General features: G+C 42.8%; 1 protein-coding gene across 1 annotated transcript in view; it reads right to left on the bottom strand.

The window, feature by feature from the left end:
• The window catches only part of INTS9 (integrator complex subunit 9), a 77869-nt gene that overhangs the window by 10201 nt on the left and 51798 nt on the right, over nucleotides 1–15870 (bottom strand). Inside the window, exons 12-14 of the mRNA XM_009907735.2 lie at nucleotides 12605–12776; nucleotides 8684–8808; nucleotides 7559–7726 (exon numbers count right to left, since the gene is read on the bottom strand). Of these exons, the coding sequence (XP_009906037.1) occupies nucleotides 7559–7726; nucleotides 8684–8808; nucleotides 12605–12776 (465 nt within the window). The remainder of the gene's footprint in view (nucleotides 1–7558; nucleotides 7727–8683; nucleotides 8809–12604; nucleotides 12777–15870) is intronic.

Here is a 15870-nt window from a genome sequence, read left to right as displayed (position 1 = left end):
ATACCAACAAAAGGGAAAATCTACTTATGCTAAAACATGATGGTAAGAGTAAGTATGTGCAGGCCAGCCATGAATACATGTAGGCTGGAAGGTAGGATGTTTCTAGCCAGTAGAGAGTGGGGGTTTGAAGGGCATTCTAGTAGGAACAGCAGGGGCAAAAGTCTTCACAATTTGAAGCTGGTGCCTTACATTTTTTGAGGCACATTATAAACACTACTACTAACTGCAGCTGGGTTTTGGCTGTGTATCCCATGAGGACATTTCCATTTCTAGGTGGAAATGATTGTTTACAGACTTGGAGCTTGACAGCTACAAAGAGATTCCCACCCAGCCCCTACTCTCTAAAAAAGGATGCAATTTCTATGCAACAGAAAAATATCCTCTTCCCATTATTAGAGAAGCCCAAAGGCCTTAAGATTTGCCTGTCCCCACAGTGACTCCACCAGGCCCTGATGCTGATCACACTTTCACAGAGGTTTTTACAATAAGTAGTCCCCAAAAAAATCTGAATGAAGAACAACCTGCCTCATCCTCCATCTCTCCATTCACCCAGCTCCTCAAACACAGCAAATCCAGTTTCTGGAAGCAGGTAACCATCTTCCCAGCATAGCTTTTAGTGGGAAAAGTGTGCCCAAATTTTCCACATGCTTAAGAGCTGTGAAACAGCTCTTTCACAGGCAGGGATGATCTGGAGCATTTCCTCTGTGAGGAAAGGCTGAGATACCTGAACCTGTTAAACCTGGAGAAGAGCAGACTGAGAGAAGATCTCATCAATGATGATCATTATCTAAAGGGTGAGTGTCTAGAGGATGGGACCAGACTCTTTTCAGTGGCAGAGCAAGGGGCAGTGGGCTCAGACTGGAACAATAGAAGTTCCCCCCGAACATGAGCAAAAACTTCTTCCTTGTGAGTGTGTTGGAGCCCTAGAACAGGCTGCTCAGAGAGGTTGTGGAGTCTCCTTCTCCAGAGACTCTCAAAACCTGCCTAGACACAATCCTGGGCAACCTGCTCTGGGTGGCTCTGCTTTAGCAGGGGGCTGGAGTAGATGAATACATAGAATACATAGAATAAACCAGGTTGGAAGAGACCTTCAAGATCATCGCGTCCAACCCATCAACCAATCCAACACCGCCCAAGCAACTAACCCACGGCACCAAGCACCCCGTCAAGTCTTCTCCTAAAAACCTCCAGTGCTGGCGACTCCACCACCTCCCCAGGCAGCCCATTCCAATGTGCAATCACTCTTTCTGTATAGAAATCACTCTTTCTGTATGATCTCCCCAAGTCCTTTCCACCCCCCACCATTCTCTAATTCTGTGATTCTGTACAGTCAGTTTTGTAGACAGAAATAAAAAGTAGGGTCCTCATCCTGTCACTTGTATTTGGATGGCTACATTTGGAAAGGAAGACAATTTACCTCACATTCTACCTCCCAGCCTCTTCTTTACCCTTCACTATTTAAGTACCAGAAGCTCTGTTGTTGAGCCACTTCAAACACAACACAGAAATGTCCCAGAAATTATAGTTTGAGCAGAGGTCTCAAAGAGATTCAACCTTGGCTTTATACCATCTTCTAAATCAAACAGAATCTGGGTGCAAAAAGTCTGCAAGTATCAGATCCTGCAGAGGAGAGGAAACAAAAATATAGGTGGTCAAACACATGTTCCAAAGGGGAAAGGTCTAAAGATTTCAATATGCCTGTGCAGTAAGCATTCATGAGCAGCAAGTATATTAAAGGCACGAGTAGCTGCAGAACATTATGCAGTAGAATGGAAATTGAGGAATCTTTCTAATGAGACTTTTCAAGAAGAAAATCCTGATTGCATTGAACACTGATGACATAAATCAGGAAGACAGCAGACTACAGTGGGTATGGCTTTATCTAAGAAAGAGTTGGTAAAAGCTGGGACAAGCTTTGGTGCAATGTCAAAAGGCGAAGTCATCCTCAGAGAGGGCCTGTGCTAGATCAGCAGAGGGACTCCAGGCAGTTTTACAGACAGTGGATTCAGTGAGCCTGGAGCTGAAGGAAGGAATGACAGAAGCAGAAGCAAGCAGGCTGGCTTTATTAACTTACTTTACTGCAGCATCTTTACAAGGGGAACAGTCAGGGAAAAGCAACAGAGAGATCAAGAGTTTGGATAATATGGAGTCACCAAAACTAAGGTGAGGGTAAGAAGAAACACAGAAAGTAAAACTCTTTAGTCCCTGAAACACAGAAGGAAGTTGGAGGCCATGTTTTGCCTTCCTTTCTCTCAAAAAAATGAAGTGGCAAGATTCTATGTGAAAACAAAAGTCAAGACAGGAGAAGGGGAGGGTGGAGGTGAGATCTACATAATTATAATTCCCTGCCAAGTAGCTGTTTTCCTGATTTTTTTCTGCAATACCTCCTTATAATTTCACTTCATGTCAGGCTGTGCATTATACATTCACATCCTCCTATGCTGGCCTGTGTCCTGAAGAACTTGCCAATGGAGTATATAAAACCACAGAGCCCTGACTGAAGTCAGTCTGCTGCCGAAATCAAGCGATCCGCGCCATTGTTCAGCTGTAATTAAACTGCAGGCACATTACTTGCTCAAACACTACTGTTTAATTTATCTGTTTGCTCCAGGAGGTGTTTTCCATTTTCCCATCATTCTTATGTGAATAGACAATGCCTAACCAATTTCCAGGAAGCAGTCTTACTTTATTTTTTTTTAATCATTGTTTAAAGTGAAAGGCAGATGCAGAGGAGAACAAATTAGTTAAAGTGTAAAGGTTTCCACAGCACCTCTGAGAGCCATTCCAGCCTGGTGCCTTTGGGACTATTAAAACCTCTCTCTAAACAAAGGCTGCTCTGAGTGTAAATCTCATTAACATACAATAGTCCTGCTTGACCTGACTTTGCTCTTCGGTGAAGTGATTGAAACGTAGACAAGCTCCAGCAGTACATTTACATTAGTCTGAAAAGCCAGAATCTGAACCGCTGAGACAGGTTTGGAAAGGAAATTGACTGAAACCACGCTGAGCCAACTGTTTGGTTTTCAAAAGATTTCAGAATCCAGACTGAAGTTTGAGCACATGTCTTATTTCTGAGAAAGGGTTGTGGACGTCAGGAGAGGGTCCTGAGCAGGATGTAACTGCAGCAGATACTCTTTTATGAGACTTTTAACTGTACTTTAGACACAAGTCCTAGCCCTGCAGCACACTGAGCAATTACTATTTTTTTCTAGGGTGGATTTCATCATTCCATTTTTGGCTGGCATGGTTTTGACAAATAACAAACTTTCACAAGGTTTGCTAGCAGCTATAAAATACCCTTTCCAATGGCCACTCGAGGCCTCACAGAACCCCAGAGCTGGCAGTAGCCTGCATGAAACAAATGCACTTTCCTTGCGGTATAGAAATTCCTATATATTCAGGCACCATTGAAGACTGTTCCTGGATGAAACTACTGAAAAGGGGACATGAAGCAGCAACTACTCCCCACCAGGGAGCTCATCTATCATATTTACAATCCTGTCTTGCAAAACCCACCCAGCAGAAGGGGAAGTTATGGGAATTTTTTGCCACCACTGCAAAAAACATGCCTGACACCAACAGGCCATCTGCATCAGCCTCTCCAGACCAACATCTTAATGACCTCTCTGCTCAGTGGGACAGACAGGGCTCTTCTGCTGGGAGAGGGAATGAGGCAACCCAGGCAGATGGCACATAAACATTATTAGGGAGGTAAGGTGCTTATTTAGAGAGTTGGCATGAAAGGAAATACAGGCACCAGAATGAGACAGTCTTTTCCTCCTTCTCTCCTTTATTTGAAAACCAAACAATGTCCTTTGGGATTGACTGTTACGAATGATTATACAGAGCTGGAGAGATCACACTGCTACACATCTCAGCAGTTATCAGTTTAGGCTGCTAAGACTCAAAGACCAAAGTCAGAGAGGGTGGGAGACAATGTACCACCTCTCCCATGCCTTATCAGCACTTTGCAGGTCAAGCTCTAAGCACAAACTAGCCTCAAATGATGATGTTATAAAGACATACTGAAATAGAGATTGTCCAGCAAAGACAGTTTGGGATCACTACAAAGGTGGCACTTTATTCCTTAAAAAGAACGAGCACCTATTTTTCGTATCCTGTTAAAAAGTCTTTTCAAAAGCATAGTTACATACCAAGTAGCTTTTTGCAACAAGCACAACTTTGGAATCAGGGAAAATACCTTGATATGGAAAATCACAGGAGATGTTCCTGCTCCCTGAGAACAGATAGCTTTGAGGTTAGGATTCCTGTGTGAATATAATCTGATGTTATTTCACAGAATCACAGAATTAACTAGGTTGGAAAAGACCTCTGAGATCATCAAGTCCAACCTATTACCTAACACCATCCAATCAACTAAACCATGGCACTAAGTGCCACATCCAGTCTATTTTTAAACACTTCCAGGGCTGATGACTCCACCACCTCCTTGGGCAGCCCATTCCAATGGCCAACTTCTCCATCTGTTAAGTTAAAGTGAATGCAACAGAAACCAGCTCTCATTTTCTACAAGCTTCTTTATCCCCATTCCCAGGCTGATGAATAAGTACCATATTGTCTACAGCACATCCTCCCTCCTGCATCCCAGCAGTTTTGGGAAGTGCTTCTACTTTTATGCACTGTTTTTACCTATAGGTGCAAGAAAAATCCATTCACTTCAGTGACAGTATCTAAAAACCACATAGGATTTGGATTTAAGAAAGAGCCTTTTCACATTAGTGGTTGCCAGTGAGACTGAATCCACAAGGCTTCTTGAGCCTCATGTATACAGGATCTTGCTGCCAACTGCCAAGCTAACAAGAGAAACACTGACTTGTTTTTTGATGCAGTCCAGACCCATGAGCATGGCACTGCCTTTGGACTGATAAGCTCTGCTAGTGAACTCTGCAGTCCTATGTCCTTTCCCATGTGAGCTGCATTTTGTGTTTTAGACTTGTGCTGATCACAGAATCACAAAATCATTTAGGCTGGAAGACTTTTAAAACCATTGAGTCCAACCTGTAACTGACACTACCAAGTCTGCCACTAAACCATGTCCCTCAGCACCACATCTACACATCTGTCTCTTCAAGGATGTTATCTCCACCACTTCCCTGGGCAGCCTTTTCCAGTGTTAAACAACCCTTCTGGGGAAGACATTTTTCCTAATGTCCAACCTAAACCTCCTCTAGTGCACCTTCCTCTCATCCTGTCACTTATACTACTTGGGAGAACAGACTAACACCAACCTCCTTTCAATGAGTTGTAGAGAATGAGGTCTCCCTTTATCCTCATTTTCTTCAGACTAAACAACCCCAGTTCCCTCAGCTGCTCCTCACAAGACTTGTGCTCTAGACCCTTCACCACCTTGCTGCTCTTCTTTGGACACATTTCAGTACCTCAATGTCCCTCTTGTAGTGGGGGGCCCAAAACTGGACCCTGTATTTGAGATGTGGCCTCACTGATGGCCAGTACAGGGGAACAATCACCTCTCTAGTCCTTCTGGCTACACTATCTCTGGTACAGGCCAGCATGCTGTTGGCCTTCTTGGCCACTTGGGCACACAGAGGCTCATCTTCAGCCAGCTGCCATCATATAAAAAGATTCAGAGAGATCAAAAAAAATGAACCTGTAACTCCTACAGACCAGCTGAGCTTTCAGACAACCCTCCCCCTTGACAGGATCTTCAAAATGTGTGAGGGTTAGTGAATATTCATCTGTAGCATCTGTGCTAATTTGCATTCTATTTGCAGGGAAAGCTGGTATCCACCCTCTTCACAGGGCTGACACAAAGGATAGGCTCACATACAAAGGCTTGCTTACACCCTCACAGTTTATAGAGGAAAATCCAAAGCTTCAGTGGAATCTAAATAATGGGTAAGCCATGTGCTGCCTTTCTGTGCTCAGTGTTAAGATTGTTTTGGTCGTGCTGGGAAGTGGAAGCCAGGTTTTACTAGTATTTGGTTTAACAGGATCGAATAAATATGCAAGTTTCCAAATAGATGAAATACACATGCCACAATGGACCTGCACCAAGGCTATTTGCTAATTAAACCCTCCCTCCGTGTCTCTGGCAGTCCTCTAACCAGTGAGCTGCACAGGCTCCTGCCAGAGAAGATGCACAAAGCAGACACATACGAAGTGGTAAGAATTAGTGTTGTGGACTGTCTGAGGGATTTTCTTACACAGCTACCAGTTCTGTGCTTCATGTTTGGCTCAACTAAGGGTACTTCCTCTACTCTCTGATGAAAAGCAGACTCACATATTCCACAGTTCCTAAAGGGCAGTAATGCTTGCTTGTAGAAAGCCACTGGCACCTTTGAACCAATGACACATTTGTGCTGATTGGATTGTCAAAAAAAGTATTTTAAGATCTCCTCTGTTAGAATATGGGTCACTCTTTGTATTGTGGGTACAGTTATATTTGATTTGTGGGGTTAATAAATTATTAATAGATGTTGTGGGCACAAGCAGTCTACATAATAGATGGCTACAAGCAACCCATTAACCTGCTGGACTTTGGCAAGCTGAAGGAATTAACTATTTAATGAAACTGATGTAGCACAAAAGAGCCTTTTCCCTGCTACACCTTTAGCAATACAGCAGATATGATACTCCCCCTCCTCAGCTTATGTTTAAACTGGAGATGACTGGCTTGCCTCACAGGGGGCTAGCAGGGACTGCCCTTTGGTCTCTATTATGAGATGCGATATATCCTTGCAAAGGATAAGTAACATGAACATATTTTGTTGTCCAATGTTCTTTTCAACTCCCATCAGTTTACACAGTTCAATTCTCTCTCAGAAATGCTTCTTTCTTAGCCCTCCATTTGATAGAAAGTGTTTTCATAGAATCTCAGAATGACTTAGGTTGGAAATGCCCTCAGAGATCATCTACTCCAACCTCCCTGCCATGGGCAGGGATGCCTCTCAACTAGACTCAGCTGCTCAAGGCCTCATCCAGCCTGACCTTCAACACCCCCAAGGAGGAGGCATCCACAACCACCCTGGGCAGCCCATTCCTGAGTCTCACCACCCTCATTCTGAAGCTTCTTCCTAAGATCCAGTCCAAACCTACTCTCCCTCAGCTTTAAACTATTCCCCCTTGTCCTGTCACTAGACACCCTTATGAAAAGTCCCTCTCCAGCCTTCCTGTAGGATCTTTTCAGGTACTGGAAGGCAGCTATAAGTTCCAACCCCCAGAGTCTTCTCTTCTCTACAGCCCCAACTTCCTCAGCCTATTCTCACAGCAGAAGATCCAGCTCTTGGATCATCTTTGTGGCCGTCCTCTGGACTCGCTCCAACAGCTGTGTGTCCTTCTTATGATGGACACACCGGAACTGGACACAGTGTGTGAGGTAGGGTCTAACAAGAGAGAGTAAAGGGGCAGAATCTTCTCTCTTGATCTGCTGCCACACCCCTCCTGATGCAGCCTACATGACCATAGCCAAAAGTAAGTCACGGTCACAAGACATCTTTAAAGGTGCTACTGAAGCAGTAGCTTGGATTTGGCGCTGTGAGCAAGAGGCCACTGTCCTTCTCCCACATTTGTTACTCACTTCTGGCATGATTTCAATCTTCTCGTAGCGCCGCTTGTAGGGCAGAGTCAGCACCTCTGCTCTGCGGTAGGACATTGGAGGAGGCTGGCAGTCTATCATCAAATCTGTGCGATGAGACTGGGTGGGTGGTGGCTGAGTGTACTGCTCTGGGCAAACTACGTGGAGAGGCTGGAAAACAAAGAGTGTGGTGACTTAGTAAAATGTGTGGTCGCTTTGGTGCACTGCCCTGCACAGTAATCATTGCCATAAGGAGGCTTGCAGGTTGCTGTCAGCAAGCTGATTTATTTGTATGAAGGCAACATCTGAAGCACAATCCAGAAGATCCAGTCAGTAGTGGAACAACCTGTTCCAGAAACAGGGAGTCTTTGCTTTGTATACAACAGTGTCTAGTGGAACAAGGCCTAAACTGGTGTCTTCAATCACCACTTCAGTATCAGCAGCCTTCTACATGGCTCTTAAAGCTCTTCAGAGACTCTGCCACTTCCCTGGGAAGACCCTTCTAGGACTTGACAACAATTCCAGGGCAGAAAATGTTCATAATGTCCAACCTAAACATCCCCTGGCACAACTTGAGGCCTTTTTCTCTTATGCTGTAACTTGTTATTCTGGAGAAGAGACTAACCCCCACCTCACTATAACCTCCTTTAACAGGGAGTTGTAGAGAGCAAGAAGATTTCCCCTCAGCCTCTTATTCTCCAGACTAAACAACCCCAGATTTCCCTGTTGCCCCCACAAGACTTGTGCTCTAGACCCTTCACCACCTTTGTTGCTGCAGCACCTCAATATCCTTCTTGGAGTGAGGGGCCCAAACCTGAACTCAGTATTCAAGGTGTGGCCTCAGCAGTGCTCAGTACAGGGTGGTGATCACTGCCCTTGTCCTGCTGGCCACGCTATTGCTGATCCAAGCCAGGGTGTTTTTGGCCTCCTTTATCTAGGAAGGAGTTTTACAGAGAGCAGTGAAGAGTTTAGGAGCTGTAAGTGTGTGGCTCAGTGAAGTTGTGTTGGTTTTCATTTTTGTAGTTCAATAAATTATTGGACTGCAGTTACACTAAAGTGCATATAACATCAGCCAAAATGACATTCTGGTTTCTACAGCATAAGAAAAGACAACAGAAAATTCGTTACCTGGACTTCTTTAAGTAATTTAGACACCTGAATAAAATTCAGTCTTGTGTCAATGGGACAGTAAACACATTTCATTGCTAAAGGTTGGTAAGGAGCCAGAGCATCCAGATAAGAGAAATCAGGTTCTGAAAAGAGAAATGTTGAAATCACTGAATGCTTGTTAAGAACAAAGACAGTCCAATTCCCCTCTGATGCCACATTCTAATCTAGACAAGCTGTTGTTTGGTGATGTCAATTCTGTTACAGATTTCTCTTCCTTTCCCCACCTGTTATTTTCAGTTAATTTGATGAAAATTAGGCCCACAATTAGTCTTACCTTAATCAAGCAACAGAGCAACATGATTTCATTTGAACACATTATTGCATGACTTTTATAACAAATTTAATCAAGACAAAACCCATCACCTCTTATTTTTAATCAGATCCTCTATGAGAAGGCAAGATGTATATCTATATCTGTATCTATATATTTGGTACCGTAAGGTGACCCACATGTCACCTTGCATTCCACTCTGGCAAAAGTCCAGCACAAAGATTGTATCTTGATAAACATGTACCAATGTCCTCTGTTGCAGTTTCCTTACTGTATATGCACTTCAAAAAAAAAAAATCTACCTTCCAGGTGTAGGCTGGTAGAAAAACAAAGCTCTAGTAGGAGTGGTCCCCACAGCAGAGAGACTGGAACTACATGATCTTTAGGGACCTTTCCAACTCAAACCATCCTATGATTCTATGACATACAGGAATAGCTGCTTTGAATGGACCAAAAAACCAGAAGTCACCTGTCTGGTGGAAAACAGTGCTTGTCAAGGACTTTTTCTGACAGAATTCCAGGTCTTTAGCTGTTCCCCCAAGATGTCTGATTTACTACTGTGTGACACTGAGTTATACAATTTTCCACTGTACAGCACTAAAGTGACATGCACGAGCTGTTTTTAAGATCTCCTAGGGAGTTAGTTTTTAAAGCATTGTTGTTACCAGAGACACAGCAAGAAACAGACTTCTCTCTACCTTGATTTCTTCTAGAATTTCTTTGTGGCTCAGTGGTATTAAATATTTTTAATCAATAATCTATTCAATACCCCTTCAGTGGTAACATTTTCAGATGACACAAGCGAGCAGAGCGGCACTGCAGCTCACTCACAGCTGGTATCCCGTCTATTAGTTGCAGCTGCTGTTTTAGTCTATGTTCTCTTGTTGTTTATTACAGATCAGAAGGGTGGAGACCACTGAGCTCCTGTGGCCTGGAGAAGCAGCGTCATCATTAACAATACTGCATGGTTTAAAGGCCCTCATTACTAGAAACTAGGAGTCTTTCCCAGGAAAAGCTAGAACACCATCTGCTATCACAGGACCAAATGCAATGGGCCAAATTTCTTTCACAACTGCAGGGAATTTTATCTTAAAATCAGAGAAGGTGAATAATTATACAATAAAAATCCCAGACATCAATGGAAGTACTTCAGATTTCCACTGGGTTTACTAAGAATGAAATAAATTCAATCTGCTAGGAATTTCTGTGCCAGCTGAGAGTTGTAAGGAAGTAAGGACATCCTGCATACAAAGTCCAAAAGCTATGGATCTATCCAAGCTATGGATAGATTAATTTATGAAACCACCACAAGCACCTGGAATCACTGGGCACTCCAAAGTCATCACAACCAAAGGAGATCTCAACTGGAGTTTCATCTGAAGAATAAACTGGGAATGAATTTCAAAGATCATGACCCAATGTACCCACAGGTTGTTAATGACTGCCATTCAGATGCCTTAACAACCTGCCAGGGCTACATTCTAGAAAAAAATCTGCTCTATTTTCTCATTTCACAGAAGGATCCCATTTTAATATTGAAAGGTCAATTACCTCTCCCTACAAGAAGACACAGAATAAGAGTTCTTTCCAGAAAAGGCAAATTTCTGACCCCCTCGCTGATGGTGGGCAGCACATTCCGAACATGATTAATGCCACTGACTTCCTAGGGATTCATGAAATAAACAACCCAGCAAAGCATGTACATGCTCTGATTTTAATTGAAGTCCCAACTGGAGCAGAATTCACTGTTTCCAAGACAATGCATATCTGTATTGCAGTTTTACTGTAATTAGGGTGTATCTCCTGAAACTACCTCAAAGGTCAGGAGTGATGGGTACTGTAACAGCTATGACGTTAGTGCTATGGTACCATGCATCAATTCCCAGCATAAGCACAGGTGAGATTTAAGTTTCTTATCTCAGCAGGAAGCCCCTTGTATCTATCTTCCCTCCCCTTTCAGGAGGGCTAATTAAACTCTTCTTTAAGTCCTTCCAATATTGTCCTATTGTGGCACTTATTGGTGTCAATATAGTGAAAGAGTCAAAGCGATTTGCTCATCAAGTCTACAGTTAAAATCAAAGATAGAAATAACCCTTTCCTAGTCGTCTTTGCTTTAGGTTATGTGCTTTCCTGCAGTCCCATTCACTAAAAAGATGAGGAAAATAAGCTTAACACTGGAACTACATCACACCCTTTCTAATTACTTTGTCAAAATCCACACCCTTTTTATCTGGTTGAGTTCCATAGAACGCAACTCCTAAGCATAGCAGAACTCATTCTACATAGTATCAGCAGAAAAGGCCTAAAGGGTGATTTCCCTTCTCACATCTGAAGAGTACCCACTGTAGGGTTCTGTTTGGATGATACATCAGGTATAAAGAGGAGGCACCTGGACATAATGTCAATCAATTGGAGGGATAGCCTTGAAGTTTTTTAACAAATCACACTTTGAAAGATAGCCCCCTCACTAGATTTCACAAAAGCTTCATGGTGAGGATCACAGAATTAGGGCATCTTATGGGTTGGAAGGAACCTCTGGAGATCATCTAGTCCAACCCTTCTGCTAAAGCAGGTTCATCTAGAGCAGGCTGCATAGAAACAAGTCCAGGCAGGTTTTGAAAGTCTCCAGAGAAGGAGACTCCACAACCTTTCTATTGGAGAGAAAATGCAGCTGCAGGATCTCAGAACATAGCACATCCTTAGGTGGATAGAACTTGATTCCTTAAATCCATTAAAAGTAGGGTGAACAGTAAAAGCAGACTGATAGAAGTGGAGAAATTTGTTGTGACCATGTCATTCTGAATCACTGAGAAGGGAGACAGCACTGCCTTCCAGCCCACCCCATTCTAGGATTCTATGACCTATACTTAGCAATATCTAAAGGGTGGATGTTAAGAGGATGGGGCCAGACTCTTTTCAGTGGGGTCCAGTGATAGAACAAGGAGTAATGGGTACAACACAGGAAGTTCCACCTAAACATAAGGAAAATCTTTCCTGTGAGGTGCTGGAGCACTGGGAGGTGGTGGAGTCTCCTCTGGAGACTTTCAAAGCCAACCTGGAGGTAATCCTGTACAACAAAGATGTTTACTTATCTGGGTGACTGGCTTAGCAGAGGGGTTGGACTAGATAATCTGCAGAGGTCCTTTCCAAGCCCAACCACACTGTGATTCTTTGATTCTATGACAGCATTAGAAACATGACAGGGCAGGAGAACGGACAAGTAAAGGTTTGTGATTCCAATGGAATACAGAGAAGAAGCATTTCTCCTTTCTGACCAGTATCAGTTAGGTCTTGCCTGGGTTTAACTTGCAGCCAGCTGCTTTTAATCCAAAAATTAATTTCCTGTAGGCATTTTATCGCTGTGCATAACAAAGATTTTGCTTTGAAATGGCAGGAATGAACTTTGCATTGACAAAGGTTGACTCTGCAGGGCTAAAAAAAATGAAATGTCACAATTACTTTTGTCCTTCCAGGCAGTCTTGGGGTCTTAATTTAAGTGAGCTTCTTACCTGAAGTCAGAAACTTCTGCTCCAGAATAAATTAGTAAACCCCTAGGATGTGGCCACAATCTATCATTAATTTGGTAATTCTCTCTGCATTTTCCTTACCTGTGAAGATGACAGTGTTCAAGCTGGATTTTCCCCATAATTCCATGAAATGAACCACATCCCCAAATCTAAGAGAGGGATGGCCAGTGAATACGACACATGGCTGCTTGAAGTCATTGCTGAATTCTCCATGAATGCTGGGATAATGTTTCAACTTGTTTGTCTGAATGAGCTGAAATAAAAACAAAACCCCAGACATTACAAACTTTTCATGCCTCTGTGCTTCAGTGTATTTATTTACATGAGATTATAAATATTCTACAGTTTATTTCTATTTCATCACAGAGTCCCTTCCTGCCTATCGACTAGATTTTCCAACAGATTTAGTCCCAAATGTTGTGAAAATGAAGCCAGAGTATAGGGCTAGGTGCCTCCAAGTCCTTCCTCTCATTTCTTTTGTACCAGCAGTATGGTACCTGAGAGGAAACTTTCCAAACACTCCTAGCTTAGAGTTTCCTGGAGTGAAGAGTGCTCAGCTGTCAAATTAAAAATAAGCTACTTTTTCCTGTTTGCCATGTCTAGAGAGAGCTCTGGGCTCTGATGTTTAACCTGGTTTCCTTGCATCACAGTATTACCAGGCAAGTTTGCCTTCAGCAGCATGTTGCTATGAGTTTCATTAGTATAATGAGTTCACCCAAGGTCAAGTTTTCTGAAACAACACAGGAAAAAGCAACCTGACTTGTCCTTCCTTAACTGTCACTGAAATCTGCAATAACAATGACCTAAGAGCAGTAAGTTTTTGCCCCTAGAGCTGGCAACCAGAGTGTCATCAGCTATGCATGTGGAACAAATCTTCTTACTAAATGGGGCAGTTTATTTATCAAGGCTCTTTCTGAAGAAGAATTTTCCTTTATTTCTCCTGCCACTGTTTTCTAATCTGCAAAGCAAGGTTCAATTTAAAAAGCAATTTCATGGACTAGTCTGCTAAGCACTTCTGTGCAATATATTGCAAGTATTTTCTTGGCAGGTATATGCTTCCATCCCCAGCCTGAAAATAACTGTAAATACAGTTTTCTTATAAAGCATGCAATTTAACACAATGAAATCACACACTGAACAGCTAAGAACACACAAAGAAATAAAGAGTGTGGAAGAGGGGAACAGCACTCCCTTTGTCAGCCAGTTTTTAAAGGCAGTAAACTGTTCACTGAAGGTATCTCCTTACTTTGCTGTCTCCTGTCAGGCATTGCAACACTGCTCAAGAAATAGAATTCCCATATGCAGGGTTCACATGGGAACTGTTGTGCCGTGGAACCCCAAAGGATATGACTAATTAGCAAACAGCATGCTCTTCACTACATGTCATACTATGATGTGTGCATCCTGCTTTTCTATCAGAAAACCCTGCCATGCAAGATGCTTTTCTTCACTGTAGCATATTTCATTTATTACCATTTGATTTTCAAAAGAACAAAGAAAGAACACTGCAACAAGCAACTCTTCTGGTCTCTCCAAGCTGTAATTCATCTTTCCAGATTCTCTTTTATTTGTTACTCTTTACCATGGCAGATCTAACACAAGATAATGTGCCTACATGGAAATGAACAGAAAGCTCAGAATTCTGATGCTTCTCTAAGCCTCTTAGCAACTCATGCACAACAAAGCACTTCAGAATTTAGGGTTATTACACAATTAGGTTCTTAATTGAATTTAGCATCACCGAACAAAAGTATCAACCTTACTCAACTTCAAGCTGTCAGCACCTAAAGATATGCTTTGGAGCTAGAGCAGACAACGTACAAACTTACCCTCAATACCCTTTCAATTACAGAAAGTTGGATGCACATGGGTGCCAATATTTGTATCTTTCTCTTTTGCCTCCTCTAGTCTGGTCACCTTCAAGTTCCTAACAGCAAATATTTGCTGTTTCCCACACATCCTGTTTATAACTCCTGTGTAATGGAAGCACAGAATGCTTTAAGTTGGAAAGGACCTTTAACGGTCATCTAGTTCATGCCCCCTACAGTGAGCAGGGACATCTTCAACTTGGTCAGGTTGTTCAGGTCCCCATCCAAACTGACCTGGACAGAGCATCTACCATGTCTCTGGACAGCCTGAGACAGTGTTTCACCACTTCCGCTGAAAAAATATTTCCTCCTTGTATCTGTTCTAAATCTCCCCTCTTTTTAGTTTTAAACCATCACCCCTTGTCCTGTCACAAACAGGGCCTGCTAAGAAGTCTGTCCCCATCTTTCTTACAGGTCCCTTTAAGCAGTGAAAGGCTGCAATTAGGTCCCCTCACAGCCTAAATGACTGGATTGCAATGGGACTGGGATCATTCCTTCTGGGGCTGACATAAGTGGGAAGCTGTAAGTGGACACAGTGTATTATTTCCATGTGGATCCTTAGATCATGGAGGAAGCAGCTAGGGAATTACATTTTCTGCAGCTTACTAGTAATATCATATTTCTATTTTGTCTTCAAGAGGGAAATTTGGAACAAACATCCTGTAACTGCTCTGGCAGTTAATATGCACTGAATCTTGAAAGCATTTCTGCAATTAAGACTGGTAAAGCTTTCTGATTAACACATCTGGAGTGCAATATTTAGAATCTAAACTTAGCTTCAGTAATAAAAACTGCAGTTTAGCAGACAATGGGCAAAACAAATTTGATCCCATAAAATACCGGCATTTAAACGAATGGGTAGGAAATGGCCCCATGAAGCTTTCCCCTGTTTTTTATTGAGGGAAGCCAAAAACCTCAAAATTGAGGTTGCAAAAGCAGTTTCAATTGACTAACTGGAAGAAGGGGGCAATTTCTGCTTCAAATATTAAATGAGAGACAGAATCATAGAATTGCTTAGGTCGGAAAAGCCATTTATGATCACTGAGTCCAGGTATTAACCCAGCACTGCCAGGTCACCACTAAACCATGCCCCTCTGTTTGCAGGGACCTGCAGATAGCTAAATGAGACATTTCTACAGCCAGCTTCCTCTTCCAGCATCATGTTTCACGGGTTCCTTAGGATTATATCATAGAATCAACAAGTTTGGAAAAGACCTCAAAGATCATCAAGTCCAACCTGTCACCCAGCACCTCATGACTACTAGATCATGGCACCTAATGCCATGTCCAATCCCCTCTTGAACACCTCCAGGGATGGTGACTCCACCACCTCCATGGGCAGCCCATTCCAATGGCTAACAGCTCTCTCTGTAAAGAACTTTCTCCACACCTTGACCCTAAACTTCCCCTGGTGCAGCTTGAGACTGTGTCCTCTTGTTCTGTTGGTGGTTGTCTGGGGGAAGAGACCAGCCCCCACCT

This window comes from Dryobates pubescens, chromosome 3, assembly GCF_014839835.1.
Source record: "Dryobates pubescens isolate bDryPub1 chromosome 3, bDryPub1.pri, whole genome shotgun sequence".
NCBI lineage: Eukaryota > Metazoa > Chordata > Aves > Piciformes > Picidae > Dryobates > Dryobates pubescens.
The sequence above is the reverse complement of the archived record's forward strand: the minus strand, read 5'-3'. Positions and strand labels throughout refer to the sequence as shown.